Below are 24,731 nucleotides of genomic sequence, written 5' to 3' on the forward strand. Positions count from 1 at the left end.
TATTCTTACTTTGCCAGAATTGTGTAGTTCTTGGACAAAGCTTGCACGCTGGAACTCGGCTGTCTGAACCTTCTTATAGAAATTGTCAACAAGACTTCTGTAGTGTGGCATTTCTTTTGTATACAGCAAACGGTTTACTTCAGATTCCTTTGAAATAAAATAAATACATCGAATAAAATCCTAATTTTGAAAATTTGGTTGCTCTTGATATAAAGTAATTAATTAAAAAACAATGAACATATAATATAGTTATTGAAATAAAGTAATGAGTATTAATTTATTCATAAAACACATTGCCTTGACATTTGTGGCGATAGTTTGAAGGTAAAATAAACAAAAAAAATGTATACAATTAAAAACAAAACAAAAACTATAATAAAACCGTAAAAACATTGCATTGACATTTTTGGAAAGAAAAAAAAAACAATAATATATGAAATAAAAAACGATATTGAAATAAAGTAATGAGTATTAATTTATTCATAAAACAAATTGCCTTGACATTTGTGGCGATAGTTTGAAAATTAAAATGAACAAAAAAAAAAAACAATGTATAAATTTAATAACCAAAAAATAAACCATAAAATAAAACCATAAAACATTGCCTTGACATTTATTGGCAAGAAAAAAATCCAATAATATGAAATAAAAAACGAAACACAGACCATACAAATAAAACTATAAAATCATTACCTTAATATGTTTGGCAATTGTTTGAAGGTAAAATAAAAACAAAAATAAAAAATGTATGGTTTATTTTTTGTATCAGTATTCACTGCTGCTATTTACTATGGGTGCTTAAGTACAATATTTCCTAACCATAACTAGCGGCAGATGTATATAGATTTTAATCAGATCAATAAAGGATATGTATCGTTGGCTCATTTTCAACACCATGTTGGACGATACTGGTCCCTGGCAGTGAACCTACTAGGCCTACAACACCATGTTGGACGATACTGGTCCCTGGCAGTGAACCTACTAGGCCTACAACACCATGTTGGACGATACTGGTCCCTGGCAGTGAACCTACTAGGTCTACAACACCATGTTGGACGATACTGGTCCCTGGCAGTGAACCTACTAGGCCTACAACACCATGTTGGACGATACTGGTCCCTGGCAGTGAACCTACTAGGCCTACAACACCATGTTGGACGATACTGGTCCCTGGCAGTGAACCTACTAGGCCTACAACACCATGTTGGACGATACTGGTCCCTGGCAGTGAACCTACTTACTTTTGTGAGTTGTATTTTCTTTGGTGAGCAAGATTCTATAAATGTTCTTGATATAATGCTCAAAGTACCCATTATGGGTCCTGTCTGCTTGATGTCAAATATATATTCAGGGTGTTTAATAACCTGTACCCAGAATTTAGAGGGTACGCTAAGAGGAAAAGAAAAAAAAAACATTCTATAAAGTGTTCTGTGTCAAAATAGAAACAATACCAATATAAAAAACAAAATACAAAACTCACTGAAATGATGGATTGGACAAAAAAAAATCAATTTGGAACACACCTGTTATTTTTCCAGGTGGTCAACGTGAGGTCATCAACACCTTGTTTCTTTGCTTCTTGATCAAATAGATCAAACAGATACTTAACAGATGGAGGAATTGGAGGATGAGAGCTGGATGCCCAAAATATTGTATTAAACATCTCATCCACATATTCTTTAATAGCTTCCTATATAACAAAAAAGAAAATCTTTCAATTAAAAAGTTTTGTGTTGCAGTCATCAGTGAACTAGGTTTTGACTAGTCACTTATAAGCTCTTCAAACTGAATAAATAAACCAATATATAAAATAAATGATAAACTACCTTTGTTGCCATTGCTCTGAGAAACTTGATTTCTTTGATGTCTCTTTTGGCATTTCTATGCATATTGAAGAGACTTTTTCTTTTAGGATCACTTCTGCCGACATTATCTAGTGTCTAAAATAAATAACTTATCTTTACATACAACTGTTTTACTAGTTGATAAAAATAGTTAAAATAAAGTTTCATATTTCAATGAAGTGTACATGTTCCATGTATTTGAAATGAGATGACCACCATGTCAAGTTTAAAAAGGTCAAATGCAAATATGTCACTAAAGATAAAACATATATTGTTACCAGATGATAATGCTTCATTCCAGATTCTTCTAAAGACTTCATTGAAATCGCACCATTATCTGGTTCCAATGCTGCATTGTCAAACACTAGAAATAACAAAAAAACCAGTGCGATAATATACAAATAATGACTGTAATGGTACAAATAATGGCATGAGGTTGGTTAATGATGAAAGGTTGTTATATATCAATGAGGCAACAGCCGAGTTGATATATAACCTTTCATATAAAACATTCATTATTTGTTTTATATAACATCTAAATAGATTCATTTGAATAAAATAAAAGGTAGGCCTAGCCTAATCAAGGCCTACATTTAATTCACATTGATTAAAACAGTAACATTTGGTTATTATATTATTATTTATATGGATTTTATAAACGCACCTACTGTTAGTGTTAACTATGTCAACAAACAACCAAACATCCTAGGCCTAACAAGGCTAAAACGCTTAGGCATTGCCTAATCTTAACAGGCCTGGGCCTAGTATGCTGAAGACCGCAATACGACAGGCAACTAGAACTCATCTAGGCTAATTATGATTCCACGTCTTTTAGAGATGTTCCCATTACTTCATCAAAATCCTAAAAACTTACAGACAAATACTGTACTAACCAAACTTAGAAGCTGCACCATCTGCAGGTGTTGCTGTTGCTGGACTGACAGCATTTAAATCAATGTCAGCATTTGCAACCGTCTGCTTCTTGACAAGAGCTACAGTGCATCCATTGTCTGCAACCTACAGTGTTGATAACCAACATGATTAATATGCAAAGAAGCATAATATAATAAAGGTAGCAAGTCATAATAAAAATAATAATGCTAAATGAGTAAAAGAATAAATAAGGGCACAGTGTGTTGGACATTGGATTACTGATTGTGAATAAGGGCACAGTGTGTTGGACATTGGATTACTGATTGTGAATAAGGGCACAGTGTGTTGGACATTGGATTACTGATTGTGAATAAGGGCACAGTGTGTTGGACATTGGATTACTGATTGTGAATAAGGGCACAGTGTGTTGGACATTGGATTACTGATTGTGAATAAGGGCACAGTGTGTTGGACATTGGATTACTGATTGTGAATAAGGGCACAGTGTGTTGGATATTGGATTACTGATTGTGAATAAGGGCACAGTGTGTTGGATATTGGATTACTGATTGTGAATAAGGGCACAATGTGTTGGACATTGGATTACTGATTGTGAATAAGGGCACAGTGTGTTGGACATTGGATTACTGATTGTGAATAAGGGCACAGTGTGTTGGACATTGGATTACTGATTGTGAATAAGGGCACAGTGTGTTGGACATTGGATTACTGATTGTGAATAAGGGCACAGTGTGTTGGACATTGGATTACTGATTGTGAATAAGGGCACAGTGTGTTGGACATTGGATTACTGATTGTGAATAAGGGCACAGTGTGTTGGACATTGGATTACTGATTGTGAATAAGGGCACAGTGTGTTGGACATTGGATTACTGATTGTGAATAAGGGCACAGTGTGTTGGACATTGGATTACTGATTGTGAATACGGGCACAGTGTGTTGGACATTGGATTACTGATTGTGAATAAGGGCACAGTGTGTTGGACATTGGATTACTGATTGTGAATAAGGGCACAGTGTGTTGGATATTGGATTACTGATTGTGAATTTGAATCCAACTCTTGCCGCATTGCTTGTATCCTTTAGGCAAGACACAACTATTTATGTTTGTCTCTCTACATCCAGGTGTATAAAATGGGTGCCCGGTTAGATCAAGACAGAAAGATAATTACTAGCCGCATTATGGGAGAATGTTTCAATAAGTGTTTGAAAAAAAATGAACGGCGTAATAATGTTAAGCGCTTAGAAGAATATCATTATAATAGCAAATAAGAAGAATACATAATTAATTTCTAATACATTTTTTGGGGTTGTACTACTTTACTTTAGCTTCATAAACTTAAATAGTGATTTGGGATTAATGATTGGATCACTTTCGGTACTTATTTTATTTTATTAATTTTGGCAAACATTAACAGACATCCACAAATAGCTTGAGTGTGCCAAAGGAATGGCAAAAGAGGCAATCATCTTCTGTTGGCGATCTGCGACACCGATTAGGAATGCAATTCTTAGATTCTATTATTATATACTTCTAGAAATGTTAATGCAATTCTACAATTTATTCATGTTGCAAAATAGAATTACTTTTTAAAAAGGTCCCTAATTCTAAATTAAAAAAAATAAGCAGTAAGATTAATTATCATTCAGATATGATTGACTGTATGTGTAAATATTCTACTAACAGTTTTAGGTATGAGGTCACCAATGGTATTGAGTTTTATCAGTTGACCATTTCGTTGTGATGTTGCATCGATGTCAGAAAGAATTAGGTGTCCACCTCGCCCATGGCGCCAGCCTATAAAAAAAAGTAGAGCATATGAAAGGGTAGGAAAACAGGATAACTGAATTTACTGTACCTTCATCTATCTTCAAACAACATAGATATTCCATAACATTTTTATTTGTATGGTATCGAAATAAACCAAATATACTAATAATTAATCAAAACATATCCCAAAGGCCTCTATAATTCTTAAAAACGAAGTACTGTAGGAAAAGTTGGTAATATCTGGATGTATTTCAAGAGTTGAAGATGATCTTTGACTGACTAAACAATAGACTGTTTATAATAGCAGGTTTGCATGTTCATAGTAGGAAACTGCTAGGAGGCAATAGAGAGTGAACATTAAATTAAGATAAAAGAGATCTTTCTGTAGTTTAGCCATAATAATGTGTTGTTTTGTAAACTATAGTAATCAATAATATAATAATGTCTACAGTCTACATCCAATAAATCCCAAAACATAATCCACATGTATTTTAAGAGGCACTATATGTCAACAAATAATTATTAGTCCTCTCTCCATGACGGTTGTCACGTAATCTTTGTATTATTTTTTATTGTATTTATATGTTTCATATGGACAGTTTGTCTGAAATAAAGTTGAATTGAATTGCATTAACACCTTTCAGTACATCTATGAATGAATAAGCAGCAGGAATGCTAGTAAACTAAACCCAGTACCATTTTGATTTGACAAGAAATTATCTCTCTCTCTTTGAAAATTGCTTCAACACATTCAGGTATTCTGATTGTGGTGTGCTGTTAGTATAGTATCTTGGTGTGTAGAAGTTTATTAATAATTTTTTTTTTAATAATGTTTAGAAAAGAATTTATATTTGATCGTAGTTGTAACTACACGATTTGGTAAGCCGTATGTTGTTATGTAAATGAGTTTTTGTTTTACTAATCTTGTATATTAGAAGTTGCCTAGTATTGTATTAACTCTTTCCTGCCATACAACTTTATGCTGTACTGTTGCTTACACCGGTAGGGAGATATCTGGTTCATGCCAGATATTTTATTGTAATATGTTATGCATTAATATTAATCGCTCTTGACCTTGGAGATTTAAATATTGTTCAAAAACATGTGCTGTACGCTCCGTCGCCACTCAGGGCTAGATAGGAATTTGTAGAGATTTTCCCCCAATTCAGTTATCAGGCGTTTATTCTTTGCCTATCTCAAGGTTAAGAGTGTTTTAGTAGAATATTACGGGTTAGCATCCATTTGTTTTCAGTTCATTTAATTGTATGTTAACATGATTGGATATATTGAGGTTATACAGGTATAATTGATAAAAATCAATTAAGAAATTTATATTTAATTTTAATTCATACAGTATTATTTATATTACAATTTTGGTTCAACAGAAAAGTAAAATAACACACGACTATTTAATTTTCATCATTTCGTTTGTCATCCAGAAACAAAGATTGCAATTATTATTTGTTATTTATTTATACGATGTACATGGGGTTATGGAAGTTGGCGTGTGCGAATAAACACGTTTTAGACAATTTGTCTCCATTGGTTCATGTATGGGGTTAACGGGGGCTGAGATGAGATCCAAGTTTAACTGTGCTGGAAGGGCATTAGGTTTCTATTACACTCCCACACCTCAAAAGACAAGGCCTGCTATTGGTTAATAAAGGACTTAAACTCAACTTACTGAGGTCTAAATGTTGAACTTTTGGGCGATCTGTGTATGGATCATTTTTGTACAATGTATCCAGTATCTTCTCCTTTACTTGACTGATGGTGTCACAGCTAAGAACTTTCACTTTTTGAAATTCACCACTGTCAGAATTTTGTATTGCATTCAGTGTCTGTAAAATAAAAAAAATATATATTTTTAGAATATTAAGTTGTAATTAAAGTAATTAATATAGTACACACACAAGACAAAGTAAATACAGAGATTAACTTTGACTGTTTACTGTTGTTTTAATAGAAATCCATTGTGGCCATGAAATTTCATCTAATATAATGAAAACGGAATGAATGTATACGGGAAATAGAATACATACAATGACTTGAGGACGTTCGTCTGACTGAAGGCAATCATCAAGGTTCAATGAGTATGTAGCACGTCCAGTAATGGCATCTACTGGACCCATCTCAATCCTTAACTTCAGTGCATGGTACAGAACATACAGTGGATGCCCGGCATAGTCCTGCAAAACACATGAATGTTTAAATGAGCAAATGGCCAAAAAGTTAAGACATTGGAACTGTAATCCATAGCCTTATGCCAAGGGTTTGAGGCTCACTTGCTCCATGGTTCTGGTGGTAGAACGAGTCTTCTTGGATAGTTAATTGTTTTTAACTGTGTGCTAGTTTATTTGTTATTCTTTTATTTTATTTCATACACATCCAACAGCGAGCACAAACTCGCCAATTACAGGATGGATGAAATATTTTATTGTGCTTATAAACTAAGTCTCATTTGAGGGTTAGAGAGTGGAGTTAAAAGAGTCTTGAGTTACAACCCTGCCACGGGGTCAGGATTGAACCCTGGACCTTGGGATTGGAAGGCAAGCATGTTTTAACCACCAAGCTACAGCTCCACTACAATGCGATAAGCTATGCTTTTCTGTTCAATGTGCAGTATGAAGACATACTACACTCAGGGAGTGGAAAGAAAAAATTAAAATATAATAATTTTCACGATAGAACCACACTCCTACACACAGACTAAGAATTGAACTTATTGGCATATAATTGCATCACAACGCATACGCATTAATAGATGAAAGTCGAACCAATAAATATGATAAAAATGTGCAATATTTCTGGGTTAATTTCAATGTTTAGTTAATATAAAACTAATAAACATTTTAAGTAAATCTTCCAAATGATTATTTTTATTATATGAATGTGAGAAAAGCAATATAAACATACCTTAAGGCAATTATACATCGATAAAGCTATCCAATTGGACAACAGCTTTGCAGTCACAGAGTCTGTTCTATAAATGTTAAACAATAATTCAGTTTGAATATGTTGTAAACATATTTTCACATTTACTGTAACTAACAATAAATAAATTGACTTTCATTGCACCAACATTAACAATGTACAGTAACATGGTAGTAAAATATTTTCTATTTGGTAGAAAGAATGTGCCCTCTAATTTGCATAGAACACAAGATAATATACACAAGATGACCTGAAGTAGTTATGACAGTGAACAACTTTAACAATTTGGTTTGATACTCAATGAAGAAACTAATGCCATGTCTGATCACCTCAGCAACTCCATTTTGCAAAGACAATGATTTTAACATAGAATACATCTGACTCAAAATAATGAGACAGAAGCTATGATTGAGCCACCGTTTTGATCTTTATTGGATCAATAAAGATTGAAACGTTGAAAACTGACTTCCATCTCATTATTATATTTGGATTTAGTTTATTCCATGCTATCTAATATTGGATTAGGTTTGTAGATCATCTTGTGTTTTTGTTGTCTTGCTTTAGTATAATATCGGACATTATTATACGCTGTTGACAAAGAATAAATAAAAACAAACTGACCTGGCTAGGACCTGCTTGGCTTTATGCGATGACACACAATAATCAATGTTGTCTATTAACAACTCCTCAAGTACCCTATAACACAACACAAATTATTGTCAGTTTCATTTATTTACACAATTAATTGTAACCAATAAATGTCTATATTTGCTGGATTGTTGTGGTGAAACAAGACTTAAAGACACTTAAGGTTGGCTTTCTTCCAGCCTATGTATTTTATTGTTTTACTGATAATCTGTATTAATGTTTGATGAAGTGTGAAATAAAAACGAAAAAAAAAAACAAAAAAAAACACGGTTTGAACATCAAAATTGTTCAATTTGATTAAGACAAAATGGAAGTGAAATTATTTCCATCAAATGTATTATAATATAAAAAAAAAGTAATTTACTCAGTAAAATAATCCATTTTATCTTCGATGAGAAATTCCACCACAAGTAACGATGCAATGTTACACCTAAAACATGACAAAATAATACACTTTAAATCATTGTTGAATTACAACTTTTTTGGCAAAAACTATTAAAAACTATTGTAAGGACAAAATAATATAAGAACAAATTAATATTTTTCTTAAATATAAATCTTAGATATAAAATTATGGGAAAAGTGGCAATTTACAATAAAAAGTAATCAATGAAAGTATAAACATTAGCATATCTTGCAATCAATTTGGACTACAAGTAGATCACAACTTTATAAGTAAAAAAATGGTTTTTAGAGGAGTTAACATGCAAATATTGAATCCAACAAAAACATGCTAGGTTATAGAATGTAAGGCTTCATACAATCAAATAGGTTAAGGTGTCTAGCAATAAATAGTGTGTTATTCACCCTATCCTGTATTATAATAATTATGGGTCAAAAAACAATACATCTTACACATTTTAAATTGCTTTCATTTTGCTTAGTCAGTAAAAATAAGTTTGATGTCAGATGTCAAAATAAAATGCATTCGTTGTAACTATCATCATTAGGCTTAAAACAACAATGTCATAATTAATATGTGATTGTGATTTTTTTAAATTCCATTAAATGGCCTTATTAAAATTATTTTTAAAATTAAAATTTAATAAATGTTTTTGAATAAACAAAAAAATTTATCTGAACATCACTAAATTGTTGTTATATGTTATGTACTGTATATTGATTGAAATTAAAGTTTATTGTAAATTGTTATGTTGTATCTTGAAATAAAAGAATGTTCAACATATGACATTGGTCAACAAGAAAAAAAATATGTTGCCTAACAATGCATTAAATTTAATTAAATGAATTTGAGCTGATTTTGCAATTTAAATTTGGTTAAAAAACTGTAGACTGTAAATTGTAGACCTGAACTCACAGGCTTTTTCATCATTTTGTGTTAATGATAACAGGTTCTGAATTTATAAAGCGCAAATAAAAAAAAAAATCTTTAAGCGCTGTGAACAACATTCAAGTGAAAGTTAATCAAGAAAAAGGCTGAAAGCGGAATTCCATGACAACATGTTACCTAATTATTATGCACTAAAATGTCTCCCTTCACTATAGAGTACAGTACTTATTAAAAACTAAAAAAGTTAACACAACTTGGTTAAACTGTAAAGGTTATTGTAATATAACGATATACTTTTATATTTAAGAAATTGACCTTTGTATCGGAATTCAAATAGGTTCACAAACTTGACCCAGAAAGTCCAGAGGAGAGTTTGTCCAGATGTTTTAATGACCATTTAGTTTATAATAGAATCCCTAAAGAAAACACTTAGCTTAATTTTGTGACTTTTCCCATCGTTAAACCAGGAGTGATTGACACTATTTAAGTACAGATTTGACAGTGTCATCCATCACAGAAATACCTTATTATACCGTTAATCACTCCCACTTAAACACCCCTGGATCAACTTGGGACCAATCGTTACCCTCTAATATTACGTAGTGACATTATGCAAATGAACTGAGCCAATATGCTCCTAAGTTTCAGGGGGGCCCAGACACACCTTACAGCCATTTCACGGAGCACACACCTCACAGCCACTTCTTCAGAAGAACATCTACACCTCACAGCCACTTCTTCAGAAGCAGACCTACACACACCACACCTCACTGACAGCATCATTGATTGTCCGTTCCTTATCTATACTTATAGTTGTATATTGTACTGAAGTATTATACTGAATAAATAATATATGTGTTACGACAGTCAAGCGAGTAAGAGTCTTCATTAGTACCTCAACAACGCAACATTATATTACATGGTGGAAGACCCAAATTTCATAAGGAACGGAGTGAGAAAACAAGAAATAAACACTTAACAAGACACGAAGACGAAGACAAAAATAACCATATTTGTTTGAAAGGAGAAAACCAGAAATTTACTTTGACTCAAAAGACAAGCTGAAATTATATTTGAATGAGATCGAGACAAGCAGAAATTTTTATCAAATTATAACCATTGGATGAAGACAAAGAAGATAATCGAGGAAGACACAAAAGACAAGCTGAAATTATATTTGAATGAGATCGAGACAAGCAGAAATTTTATCAAATTATTACCATTGGATGAAGACAAAGAAGATAATCGAGGAAGACACAAAAGACAAGCTGAAATTATATTTGAATGAAATCGAGACAAGCAGAAATTTTATGAAATTATAACCATTGGATAAAGACAAAGAAGATAATCGAGGAAGACCCAAGAAGAATCAAAACAGAAGCAAGCGGACAAGAACTGTTTCGTTTAGAGACTTTCAACTTCACGCCGTTTTTTTTTCGATCGTTTTTTTTAACATTTACTTTTTTGAACATTGATGAACACCTTTCGCATTTTTTTAATTCGTTGTTTGAAAATTTGAACATTGATGAGCACCTTTAACATTTCTTTAATTCGTTGTTTGAACATTTAGACATTTTTGAACACTTTTTGCATTCCTTTAATTCATTTTTAATTGGATCCGAAGCATTAGGGGTAAGTCAAAACCATTTTGATTTTTGATTTGTAACCTTGATTGAAAAAGTGAGAGTTTACATATATACACACTAAAACTGTTTTTTAAATTGTTAAAATAATTGTTGAATAAACCCGCCGATAATAATAATAATGAGAAAATTCAGAACACCGTTAACGTAGTAAATGACGAAAACAATGTTTAATTTGTCGACGAACATGATAGGACACCAACCCAATTGCAATCAGATAGTGATACCCTTACACATCCAACTAAAGTAGAACCCCTTAACTTTCAACCTTACATTGACTGTGTAGAGAATAACATGCGATTAGCAGCCCCATTCCAAATGAAAGAAGAACAAATAAAGGAACAAACTAATTTAATTATGACAGCACCTAATGATTCAAATATGACATTAAACCGAGGTAGATTTAAGGCAGGACATTTCCAAGTTTTAGTTTCATAATCTAAACTGACTTCAGCCAAACGCAACACCGATAAAACAAAACACGAATCTAATGATCGCAAATTTTGGTGGAATATTGACAGATATAACGATACAGATAAATTAATTAAAGAGATTATTAATGATAAACAGATACCGATAAGTGGATCGCCAAAACGATTCATAAAACGTTTGTATAATGCAACAAGTTACTGATTTAATTTTTTTGCGAGATTATTTTAAAATTACGACATTTGCTAAATTAGTGATAGCATAGTCTACGTATTTGATGAGATTTGTTTAATAATAATGTGATTTCAGTTAAAAGAGAATTGAATTTATGTTTAAGTATTGATTTTGTAACGAGTTTTTTGATAATGATTAATTTTGAATTTTGATGATCGATATATTGAGATATTGAAAAGAACGACAATCATTTTGTAACAAATATTTTGTAACAAATATTTTGTTTAACCTTTGAGTCGTTAATCTCAAGCATTAATTAATTGATATACAATAACAGGAGATTTTCTTAGTACTTTTAATTGTAATTTTTTGACATTGAGTACAAAAGTCGAGTTTGTCGATTGATTGAAATCGTAATTACCTGTGAATATAAATGCTTAAATCGATAAAGTTGTGACGATAACGATATATTGTGGATAAGTTTGTGTCAACGGGACACACACATTTGTTTCTTTTAAAGTTTTAAGTGATTAAGTTTGACATTTTGATTTTAGGCTAATCAGCCACAGTTTCTTGAGTTTTATGTTTTGATTTGATGATTTATGTTTGAAGGCCATTAGAACGCGATGAGTTGTCGCACAATTTGACGTATGTTCAATGTAACATACTATTTTTAAGTTTTGTATTTTTATTTTTAACTGATTTATGTTTGATTTACGCGAATTTTTATACCAAATTCATTTTTAATTTCATTTTTTTAAAGAGAGAGGAGAGAGTGAAAGTGATAAGGTTACACTTCAGAGTCAATGGTTTTGGCTAACTCAATTTTTGCTTATATGTATAATAATGTTTTTTTCTTTTATATAACTTTAATTTTGCATGCCACTATTATAACCATTTTTATATATTTAAAATAGATTAGAAGAAAAAAAAAGGGAAACAGAGGGATGTAATATAACGATATACTTTTATATTTAAGAAATTGATCTTTGTATCGGAATTCAAATAGGTTCACAAACTTGACCCAGAAAGTCCAGAGGAGAGTTTGTCCAGATGTTTTAATGACCATTTAGTTTATAATAGAATCCCTAAAGAAAACACTTAGCTTAATTTTGTGACTTTTCCCATCGTTAAACCAGGAGTGATTGACACTATTTAAGTACAGATTTGACAGTGTCATCCATCACAGAAATACCTTATTATACCGTTAATCACTCCCACTTAAACACCCCTGGATCAACTTGGGACCAATCGTTACCCTCTAATATTACGTAGTGACATTATGCAAATGAACTGAGCCAATATGCTCCTAAGTTTCAGGGGGGCCCAGACACACCTTACAGCCATTTCACGGAGCACACACCTCACAGCCACTTCTTCAGAAGAACATCTACACCTCACAGCCACTTCTTCAGAAGCAGACCTACACACACCACACCTCACTGACAGCATCATTGATTGTCCGTTCCTTATCTATACTTATAGTTGTATATTGTACTGAAGTATTATACTGAATAAATAATATATGTGTTACGACAGTCAAGCGAGTAAGAGTCTTCATTAGTACCTCAACAACGCAACATTATATTACATTATCTTTAAAGTTGGTTTAAAAAAACAAATCATATTCAATTTAAATGAAAAACAAAAACCACAATATTAAAGTAAAAATAATTTGATTTAAAATGTTACACCACAAATATTTTCCCCATTTGTTATTTCAAACATGCAGCAAGTTTTCAATAAAATGGAATGAACAACAATATGTAAGGGAGGTAAACATAAAATGTGGTACAAACAATGTAACCATATCAACAACAAAAAGAATAAAACAATTTGAATGCAAACAAATTAACTGAAATAAAAAAAAAAATGTTGAGTGCAAAAGGTTAAAAACCCAAACTTTACCACAATGAACTGAAAACTGTAAAAGCTGTGAAGAAATGGTATGATATTAACTTGAGGCAAATTAAAAAAATACATGTTGTGATACACACTACAGTGAAACACCTTCTTTGAGACCTCACTATTAAGGGAATACACACCTCTATTAAAACACTACTGTCATTTGAAATGAACAAGGGCAATATTGTTTCAACATTATGGCCAATTACCTTGTTTAGTGGACACTTTCTTGTGAAACAGACAAAGGGTAATGTGTTTTAACACTACGGCTAACCACTATTCAGGAGACATCTTAATTAAGGCAAAGTTTTTTTTTGAGTTGATGTATACTTTAAAAGTCTTATAATTTCGGTTTGTAAATTCAATTTGAGACAATATTTTCTAGTACTGGCTAGATTGTGTGGAATTTGAAACAGTATATAAAACATACGTAAAGATGGCTCACTAATAATTGAAATGTGCAGTATTAAGGGTAAAAAACTTACTTCTCTTTAACAGTAACTTTTGAATTGCTGTCCAACATTTTGATGAAAGTTAACAAGAAACTCTTGTTAAGAAGAAGCTCTGAAAGTTGTTGTAAACGTGTTGTAATGTTTTCAATATCCTAAGTGAAGTAAATTATTAGAAAAGAAATAATTACAACACAAATATTTATTTCATATTATTAATTTTATTGATCAGAGTGTTTAAAGGCAAGAAATTGGAATGTTGATCGTTGTCTAAGAACACCGGGATTTTTAAGGCCACAGATTACCGTACGCCTTGCGTTAGATAACTAACCTAAAGCTGTGAGTCTGAACATACCCTTAGATTCTAGGACAACAAACAGAAATGTTTGCTGCTTAACTGTTACTTTGACCACTATCACTCATCCATATTTATGGCATATGACCATGGAGTACAACTCTGGTTGTAATACAACTGAATAGGGAATAGTTGAATGTTAAGTATTTTTGTTCATAGTTGTTTTAACTCTTTCTAATTATCACTTCATAAGATCAGGCGTGGGAGTGCTTGCCTAATAAGTTGGGTTCATATCGAACTTAGGGCGAGATAAGTACTGATCTAGTTAAATTTTACGAGAGCGGTAATTCGATTAAATTCATTAAATTGCGTTCAACGGCTCATGTTAGGGCGAGATAACTTAAGCATCACGTGCTCGCGACCCCGCCGACACAAACAGGAAGTACAGTTGAACAGGTTAGGGCACTTTATTATGGGCTATTCCTTGTGTGTATACGCACCCATTCTACCACCTTCTTCTTCTTTTTCGAGTACTGCTTAACGATCCGTCGACACAATGCTTCCTCAGTTATTATCATTATCGGAGTTTTTACCTATATTTTTACAAATGATTAATGACGACACTGAACTAGATGAAGGTACTGCTTTGCTGCTGTTTGCGTTAGTTGAGTTCGTTTCTAGCTGCATGGAATCCCAGCGAATGATGCGACAACGACGACGGCTCAGATACCTACGATATGCCGAGGAACAGCGCGAACTTGGGAAGATCATGTTTCTTTTACATACAAGCCTAGATGTAACATTTTTTGTCTTCGCTTTTACTTTTTCGGACATGATGAATGCGGTACAGATGTATTGAAATAAGTTTTAAAATAGTAATATGACAGATCGTCGCTCTCGGTTAACATGTGGTTCAGAAATAAAGCTAATTTGTTGATGTTTATAATGTCAAAGTTGAAATTTGCTTTAATCTGATTGGTGTATTGGTGACCTCCAATTCTGAATGCCTCATGCTGTGTTAATTACCTTAATCGTTTTCTAGCTTTACCAGTGGATTTACTATTCCGTCGAGACGATGGCCTTGACTGACCGTAGTCGAGGAAATTCCTTCATCTCGCCCTAATAATTTGTTCACATCGAAGTTATGGCGACATCATCTCGTTAATCTAGTAAATTTATCGACCTAAGTTCGATATGAACGGGCCTATACACTCCAAAAAATTCCCTGGAGTCGTGCCATTTACCGTTTGGTAAACTTTTACACATGAAAAACAGCAAACCTAGAGCACACTAAATGTGCTGAGGAGTACATTTTGTAGCATACTAGCAATTTTAAAGAGACAAAGCCTGTGATATGATATAATATGAGTGGAGAAATCAATAAACAAACTTACTTTGTTTTGTGAATCTGGAATATGCTCAAAGCCATTGAACATCATGTTACAGACATATTGTTTATGAGTAACAAAAGGCATTACAATCCCTTGAAAATCATCTGCCGTCAAATCAGTCAAGTAAACAGTTAAATCAGCGAATGCTATTACAAAAATAAATAAAATAAAAATGATAAGTTTGTGTTTACCAAGTATTTAATCAAATATTCTACACTAGGTTATAATGTTCACATTTCTATACTTCATTCAATATTATTGTGTTTGTATTTTCTCTATGATTTTTAATTAATATGTGAAGGGAAATTTATTAATATCAACAAGGTAAGTACAACATTTTAAGTATAGTGAGATTAATAATGTATGAACAGTTGAATGATACTAATTACAATCCTTTATCTAAATTAAAATAGAAAAAACATTAAAAAAAAATGTTGTTTATAATTATACAAAATTTGATAAAAATCCTTTTTTCTTTATTAAGGTTGTATGACAAATCTATACTGGACTATTGCCTACAATCTGCAACTGTTGAGTTGGTCAGGGTTGGGTTTGGGGGTAGTATCATGGCACAAATGGAATTGTTCACCTAAGGAATGTACAGTACAGCCAGGTATACATGTATTAAAAGGCAGTTGTAAAGATTGTATATTCTGGACAAAACAATTATAAAAGGAGGCACGGAAAGACCAAACAGGTGCTAAACACCTATGCTAGTCGGTCAACCCAGAACAGAGAAAAATAAATAAATTACGTTCTACAATAAAAGCATCGACAAGAAAGCGACCAACTACACACATTTTCATTATCAAAATTATTAAAAAAATAAATATTTATAAATTATAATGGTTAACCTGCAATTTGGTCAGTGTTATGCCCAAATAAGGTCATGTTATGCTTGATTTTAATGATTCACCTGATTGAGCTTCTTCCTGTACTTCTTCTTGAATTCTTTCCATTTCAACATAAACTTTTTTGTTTTCTTTGTCATATTGTTTAATTCTTCGTCTATGGATCAGAAGAATGATTAAGAAGAGAAGTATTGCAACACCTATTACTGAACAAACTACAATAATTATTTCTACTTGAATTTTGGAAGAATATTCGATGGGCCCAAACGTCACATTAATGTTACCATGCTGAATCTGAAAAGAAAAAAATTGAATTATAATACTATACACCATTATTTTGTTTTTTGTAAAATAATATTTTGAACTTTTATATTTTGCAGTAGTTTAAAAAAATTCTAAAAAGCATTTAAAAACATAAATTCTTGGTTGTTGTGGAAAAAGAACAATCATTAATTTGGATATTATACACATAATGAATGTTTATGAGTTGATGGTTAGAATATTTAATAATTTGAAAGATTGACTGCTCCCATTTAACGGGTACCAAGAGTACAATCATAGAGGTGTTATAAAAGCCATTATTTGTGATAAAAGATATGTCAATTGCAGAAGATTTGGCAAAATCAGGAGCAGAGTATTTTATTTTTAAATGAGAGGTTACCTCACTTGGCTTTTAATTGAACTAAAAATTCTATATAATAATATTATAAAATGTCCTTTTCTGTACCATGCTGTCTAAGAGGTTACTTTTAAAAGGAGTAATAATTAGATTATTATTCTTGTGATCTGGTGACCACAAACATTTGCTTACCTTAACTATAGGATGATCTTCACCATCTACTGGATTAGGTTCCTTGTCTGGTACTTCAACAATAACTACTGTACGTGTTATTGAATTTACAGTGCATTTAACACTTCCTATGAAGACTTCAACATCCTCAATGTCACTAGCAAGGTTGATGTCAGAACCCTAATAATAATAAATCACAATCGGTAAATAACTGATTCAATAAGTTCTTTTTCAAATTTTAAAATAAATGTAGCTCAATAATACACTTTACACTGAACAAAAACTAACTAACTAAATAATTATGAGATTTGTGTAAACATTTTGTGCAGCAGTAGAAACTAAGTTTGGTTGCTCCTAGCACGCATTGCATGATGTAATCACAACACAAGTAACTTGACTATTCATGACACGACTGATGGATCAACCATTGCATCATGATAATAGTCAAATTACTTGCGTTGTCAATTACATCTTTCCATTGTGTTAAGTAGAGTTGATTTAATGCTTTTACGCAATACACTGCTGAAGAAATAAAACTATATATTTACAATCAACTTTATAAATTCATCAATATCTTTGTCATATCTGTATATTCCATCTACTACAGTCTCTCCATAATAAGACATATTATCAAAGGGATAATATATTGGATTAGGGTAAACTGAGAATCCAAAATCACCACTCAATGTAAGAACGAAACCATCAAATGAAAAGGTCAAAGGTAAAACTGTCCGGTCTGTCTGTCGTCTGCTACGATAACCTGATGTGGAGAGATCAGCTGGTGGACTTTCACAATCCATCTCCTCATTTGACAGAATTATACAGATCTGAAAAAACAACACATCATTTCTTTATTTATTATGTACATTAAAGAACAATTTACAAGGAATTTTCAAAATAATTAATTAATTTTCATAAAGTCATATACTTTGCTTAAATCTGACAAAACAATTCTACTTAGTAACAATTATAATCAAAATAAATACACAAAAGGCCTATATTGTGTAAATAAGACAGAAGAGAAATCAGAGTGTTAATGTTGGAAAACAAAAACATGATCTTAAAATTATCTTTACTTGATAATCAGATGCTTTTGGAGATGATTTAATGTACAATTACATCAGAGAAGGACCTATGCTTGGTTACTACTAGAGATGCAACACAAGCACGCATGTAACATAAGTGATTTGACCAATCACTAGCGATTGATTATTCCAACCTTTACTTTTCATTGGTCAACTCGATTGCGTTGGGTTTACATCCTTGAGTTGCGTCTCTAGTGGCAACCAAGCTTTAAAGCACTCAGATTTTATGGATGGATTATGGATATATTCTTATGGATGAATGATATGGATGTAAACATTGTTGACATTTAAGGAAAACCTTTCTTTCTGTTGAAATTTATTATATTAGAAATGTAAATGTATCTAAAGCTTACATTTTCCGCTGATACGCTATTTAACAACATCGTTGCTTTCTGTACATATTGGAAATTTGTTCCGGTCACTCTGATGTTTTGACCACCTCTGCAAAAATAAGCATTTTAAACATTATCATTACATGGAATATGGTGCTTTAAGTATGAAGGAGTTTATTGATTTTACTTCCAATTCTTAAAGCCCAACATTGTCACATTGTTTTGTATAATAATTTGATACACTGAGCTTTTGTCAAGGTCAGTACAGTTTGTATCTTACTATAGTAAACAACTCTGCAGGTCTGAACTAGACTAATTGCCCCAACTTTATATTATTGTCTTTTATTATTTTAGTCTACCAGTCAGTGTTTTGATTTTGTCCTGAAAGCTCAAGCAGTGTACGTATGAAAGGCCATATGTGTCAAAATATTTTTCTTTTTACTAATATTAAGTCAAAACTCCGTCAGGAACCCAGATTAGGTCTGAACATGCCTTAAGACTATAATTCTCAAGTATTTTTTTAGATAATAAAATGTTTCTGTCCATTTACAAAATTAAGTATATTAACCTCTCTTCTTTGAGGGCTTGCAGCTAAGGCTATCGCTTAGGTCTAGCATTTTCAGAACATTGTTGCTCGTCATTCTTTGCATCTCATAACATAACACCAGTATTGGAACAGCTACATTGGTGGCAAGTTGAGAAGGGAGTAATGTACAAGATACTTCATCACATTTAAATCACTCCAAAACATGGCTCCAACATTTCTATCAAAAACATTTTCAAGCCAAAACGGACACCGAGGTCATCATCAGAGGTCATCACTCAGGCCTATACCTAGACAGCCTTAAAAAAAATATAATGGACAACGCGCCTGTTTCTGGTCAGCTGCTGCTCTTTGGAACGCCCTTCCAAACTCAATCAGGAATGCCAAATCACTCGACACATTCAAACAACTTCTCAAATCTCACCTTTTTATTTTGCATTTTCATTATTAAGCTTTTGCTCTTTTATAACATTTTCTGTTGATTGTTCAACGCTTTGAGATGCCCTGTATTTTGCGGTATATTAAATTGAACATTATTATTATATAATTAAGAAAATTCTTCTTACGCTTGAATGCCTTTATTAGGTTGGAAGTCAGTCACTGTGGGATTTGTAGTGTAAGTAAATGTAGGACTATCTCTAACAGCATTTCCAAATGTAACTGTTACTGCAACTTCAGCTCCAGATGTTGTATAGTTTGATGTTGTACACATTATCTGGTTTTCACTGATACTGTAAAATGAAACAACAGTTGTTAGAATTTGGTAAAGGCAATCATTTACATGTCAATCTATATACAATTGATGATGAATGAATGATCTATTTTGTAACATAACCTGCAGCTTCATTAAGATCATTGGACTTGAAAATAATGAATGTACAAAATGTTATTTCATACCTCCTGGTAACATAACATTCTCTTCCATCAATAGATACCATTACGTCATTCCCAGTGTTCAGATTAGATCCACTGAATGTTAGTGTAGTTCCACCAGCTTGAATGCCAAACCTTGGACTCAACTCAGATATAATTGGATTCTAAAATGAAACAAAAAATGTTTATTTTAATAAATATATACTAATAAAACACAGGTATTACAATCTGTATGATTAATAATTGTTTTTAATATTTAAAAAAAAAACAAATGTTTATATACAAACATAACAACATGTTTGAAAGATAATATATTTATAGTATGAAAATTGGTCAGCGGAAACTATTTCATAAAATTGTTAATATCCTTTTCTTTTACTAGCAGGAATGAAAGTAGAAGAGAAGAGTGAAATTGCATTAATTTCACTCTTATCTTATTCTAGCAAGAGTGAAAGTAGACGAAAAGAGTGAAATTGCATTAATTTCACTCTTATCTTGTTCTAGCAAGAGTGAAAGTAGAAGAGAAGAGTGAAATTGCATTAATTTCACTCTTATCTTGTTCTAGCAGGAATGAAAGTAGACGAAAAGAGTGAAATTGCATTAATTTCACTCTTATCTTGTTCTAGCAAGAGTGAAAGTAGAAGAAAAGAGTGAAATTGCATTAATTTCACTCTTATCTTGTTCTAGCAAGAGTGAAAGTAGAAGAAAAGAGTGAAATTGCATTAATCTAACTCTTATCTTGTTCTAGCAGGAATGAAAGTAGAAAAAAGAGTGAAATTGCATTAATTTCACTCTTATCTTGTTCTAGAGGAATGAAAGTAGAAGAAAAGAGTGAAATTGCATTAATTTCACTCTTATCTTGTTCTAGCAGGAATGAAAGTAGAAGAAAAGAGTGAAATTGCTTTAATTTCACTCTTATCTTGTTCTAGCAGGTGTGAAAGTAGAAGAAAAGAATGAAATTGCATTAATTTCACTCTTATCTTGTTCTAGCAGGAATGAAAGTAGAAGAAAAGAGTGAAATTGCTTTAATTTCACTCTTATCTTGTTCTAGCAGGTGTGAATGTAGAAGAAAAGAGTGATATTGCATTAATTTCACTCTTATCTCGTTCTAGCAGGTGTGAAAGTAGAAAAAAGAGTGAAAGTAGAAGAAAAAAGTGAAAGTAGAAGAAAAAAGTGAAAGTAGAAGAAAAGAGTGAAAGTAGAAGAAAAGAGTGAAAGTAGAAGAAAAGAGTGAACGTAGAAGAAATAAGTGAATGTATCTTCACTTGTATTCTTCTCTTGGCTGGTTCTAGTGTTCATTTAATATCATGAATACCACAAGTTTACAACAAATATACATGATTACTGTAGAATAAACATTTTAAAATAACTTTAGTAATTATATAAAAATATTTATTAAGGTTGACTCTTCTACATTAAGGCAAGATTAAAACAATTGTGAAATTTGAGTGAAAAAATATACCTGATAGAGTATGACTACAGGTGCACTTGTCTTTCCTTGAACAGTTATGATGACGTCACGTTGAGAGACACTATCAAACACAGGAGCTTTACATTTCACACTGTGTATAGTAAATAATAGAATTTTCTTTTTTTACTGATATACACCACAAAAATAATTATAATAAAAAAAATAACATGCAATGTTACTCCCAATGTTGAGGATGGATCGCAATAATGAATGGCACATGATGCTTAATAAACGAACCAATAAAATAGTTTATGGATTATGTGTGATAAGTTACAGAAGTGCTGTGTATTTCATCTCATGTTAGAATGGTGGTTTTTCATAAAAATGCTTTTAAAAAATGTTTGTATAAGATGAGACAAATTTGAGGCATCTTAACATGGTAGCACAGAGTTGTCAAAGATACCCGTCTGTAGGATGGGTATCAACTACTTATATTATGATCTGTTTTGCATTACATCAGTAAAAGATGAATACATACAGTAGCAATCATAATATATTTACTTGTTGTCCATACACACATTATCACAATACACAGAAAGAGAGGCATATTCGGTTAAACTGAGGGTATTACCTGTGTTGTGCACTGAACCATGAAATAGGTTTGGTTCACGGTTCAATCGCCATCTCTCTCTGTGTTCTAACTTATGGGTTGGATTACATGAATATAGTGCACTATCTTCCGGATGAGATGTTATTCCGTTGGTCCTGTGTGAAACTTGGCTTATGTACAGCTTGAAGGATCTCACCAGAAACAAGTACAGACTTAGTGCTACATAATTAATGTTAAATTAAAATAAAATACCTTTGTAAAGCTATGTTAAATCCATCAGCAACTATTACACATTCTTTGTTATCTATCATAATGTTGTCAATATCTGAAATCATCTGTCCAAAATCAGTTCCGAACAGTTCAATGACCTCTGTGAAATCAGGTTCAGGTTGAGTAGTTACTGTAGCAACTGAGATGGGAAGAGTCTGAAAATAATATTAGTAAAACATAAGCATGATGGATATTTAAAAAAAAACAAACATGATTGGTGTAATCACAAAAAAAAAACCATTGGATATTTTGGAGTAAAAATTTGCTCAAATATCATATACCCTTTCAGTACCCTTTTCTTCTAATTTTCTAATTTTCAGACTAAATGTTCTGCCATTTTCTGCCATAAATATATACTGTAATGTAAATTACACACTATGAACGAGTAATAGAGGGCGACTAGCAAACAACATTTCAAACAAATTTAAGTTAGGCTAGGGTGCTGGATTTTAAAGGAAGATAAAATGATTCCAACTACCTGAATAATAACAGGTGATGGACATTCATTCACTATTGATGAACAGAATGGACTGTAGGAACATTGGTCTCCAGTACACCAGACACAATCAAGTCCAGACCTAGTGGTGTTCATTGAATAACATCGACTGCAGTCTGGACGTTGAACACTACACTTGTACAATGTGACTGGTAAATAAAAATAGAGAAATTAAATGTAAAAATGAAGCATTAAATAATAAAATATATTACGAAGGTGTCACTATGAGTTATGACTTTGTGACTTTGTTTTGAATATTAAAATGCCAAAAACAACATAAAAAAAGAATGATACATATTTTTATCATATTTTGACAGCGTTCGTATAAAATGGCTGTATGCTAACTAACACATGATATTTAATAAATTGGTTTTATTTACCAGGTTTTGAAAACACGTCTCAAAGCCTGGTTGGATGACAGTAGATAACATTAATATTATATATGTACTATGCCAAGACATATGTCATGATAACATTTAAGGATAAACTAAAAACTGTAACTAATAATTATGCAAACAAATACACATTATCCACAGGTTTGGCACCAACAAATTGGGTATAATATTATTTGCACAGAATGACACCAGAACCATCAAGGGAATGAAGTAGGGATTTATAGTATACAAACAAATTGACTGTAATTTAAAGATATATCATCCTGTTGTTTGAACAATGTGGTGTTGAGTCAATACTTAGTAAAGTAAATTGTTGTTAAACTTCCTGTTTAAAGGTTAAACAACAATTGTACTATGTTAAAAACACTTAATTGTCTGTCAGTGTCAGCTGAAACCACATCTCTGAATATCTGAACCAGGAACCTATCATAACTAGCTAAAATGTTCAAATATTTTTTTTGTATTTACATGTGGACAGTTTGTCTGAAATCAAGTTGAACAAAAGGGTTGAATTCTGTTTATACTTTAACTAAAACTGTATGTCAAATTTATTTGGAAAACCAGACTTTCAAGAATATGACAGTTTGGGCGAGCTTAAAGAATTTTCAGTTGACTGTTTTTAAGCTGTTAATAACTGTATAATGTTCTTTGGGTTTTTAAACTGACATTATTAAAAGGTTTTTTTTTTGGTTAATAACTGTTTGAATAAATTATCCTCAATTTGTAGCATAAATGTCCACTATACACCGCACACTGGTTTACTGGTTTTTTGGGAGCACAAAATAAGCAGAAACAGTCAATATAAAAATAGGGTTTTTAAAGAGGTACTAGGAATACTGTATTTGTCTCAGGAGTTAAATTTTTTTTAATGGAAAATTGAACAGGGGTATGTGGATATGATAACAAAATGTATGATGTTATGTTTACCAAGTAAATAATTGATTTAATGATATTTATCAATGTAAACAATCAGGTGAAACCAACCTTGATAAGCATTGTCAATTTCATTGTCGTTCCAAAATACTTTAATATATGCGTTTACTTCCTGCTTGTCCTTAGCTGTGTAGTCATACTAAAAAGAAATGTTTCCAAAAAGCAATTAAAAGTACACTTGAATTTCACATAACATTTGGCATAATGCCAAGATGAAATGTGACATTTACAGCAAAATTATACCACAAAAACTTCCTGAAACAACAAGTTTTTGGAAGTGGAGTTGTTATCGAGAATTCTAGTGGATATGAATCAACTAACATGGAATTGGTAGCAAATCTTTATTAAAGCTCAGGTACAGGCATGAATTTTAAAAATAATATTTGGTTAATTGTACATAAATCAAATATTTGTAACAGAAATCGAGACGAAAAAACATGAATTTTCCTTAATATGGTCAAATACAAAATTTG

The 24,731-nt window shown here is 31.9% G+C and overlaps 2 protein-coding genes across 2 annotated transcripts in view; one reads left to right on the plus strand and one right to left on the minus strand.

Moving 5' to 3' along the window:
* The window catches only part of LOC140058184 (plexin-B-like), a 161,059-nt gene that overhangs the window by 63,997 nt on the left and 72,331 nt on the right, over positions 1-24,731 (plus strand). The window lies entirely within an intron of this gene.
* LOC140059288 (plexin-B-like) overlaps positions 1-24,731 on the minus strand; it is a 39,775-nt gene that overhangs the window by 3,686 nt on the left and 11,358 nt on the right. The window contains exons 12-35 of the mRNA XM_072105153.1: positions 24,310-24,397; positions 22,913-23,079; positions 22,417-22,589; positions 21,606-21,705; positions 20,168-20,307; positions 19,837-20,001; positions 18,748-18,835; positions 17,858-18,136; positions 17,331-17,489; positions 16,585-16,813; positions 15,672-15,814; positions 14,019-14,137; positions 8,456-8,521; positions 8,065-8,139; positions 7,426-7,492; positions 6,552-6,698; positions 6,194-6,350; positions 4,424-4,536; positions 2,738-2,861; positions 2,123-2,208; positions 1,827-1,940; positions 1,524-1,690; positions 1,242-1,389; positions 10-147 (exon numbers count right to left, since the gene is read on the minus strand). Of these exons, the coding sequence (XP_071961254.1) occupies positions 10-147; positions 1,242-1,389; positions 1,524-1,690; positions 1,827-1,940; positions 2,123-2,208; positions 2,738-2,861; positions 4,424-4,536; positions 6,194-6,350; positions 6,552-6,698; positions 7,426-7,492; positions 8,065-8,139; positions 8,456-8,521; positions 14,019-14,137; positions 15,672-15,814; positions 16,585-16,813; positions 17,331-17,489; positions 17,858-18,136; positions 18,748-18,835; positions 19,837-20,001; positions 20,168-20,307; positions 21,606-21,705; positions 22,417-22,589; positions 22,913-23,079; positions 24,310-24,397 (3,252 nt within the window). The remainder of the gene's footprint in view (positions 1-9; positions 148-1,241; positions 1,390-1,523; positions 1,691-1,826; positions 1,941-2,122; positions 2,209-2,737; positions 2,862-4,423; positions 4,537-6,193; positions 6,351-6,551; positions 6,699-7,425; positions 7,493-8,064; positions 8,140-8,455; positions 8,522-14,018; positions 14,138-15,671; positions 15,815-16,584; positions 16,814-17,330; positions 17,490-17,857; positions 18,137-18,747; positions 18,836-19,836; positions 20,002-20,167; positions 20,308-21,605; positions 21,706-22,416; positions 22,590-22,912; positions 23,080-24,309; positions 24,398-24,731) is intronic.

The sequence above is a fragment of the Antedon mediterranea genome, chromosome 9, assembly GCF_964355755.1.
Source record: "Antedon mediterranea chromosome 9, ecAntMedi1.1, whole genome shotgun sequence".
Classification (NCBI taxonomy): Eukaryota; Metazoa; Echinodermata; class Crinoidea; order Comatulida; family Antedonidae; genus Antedon; species Antedon mediterranea.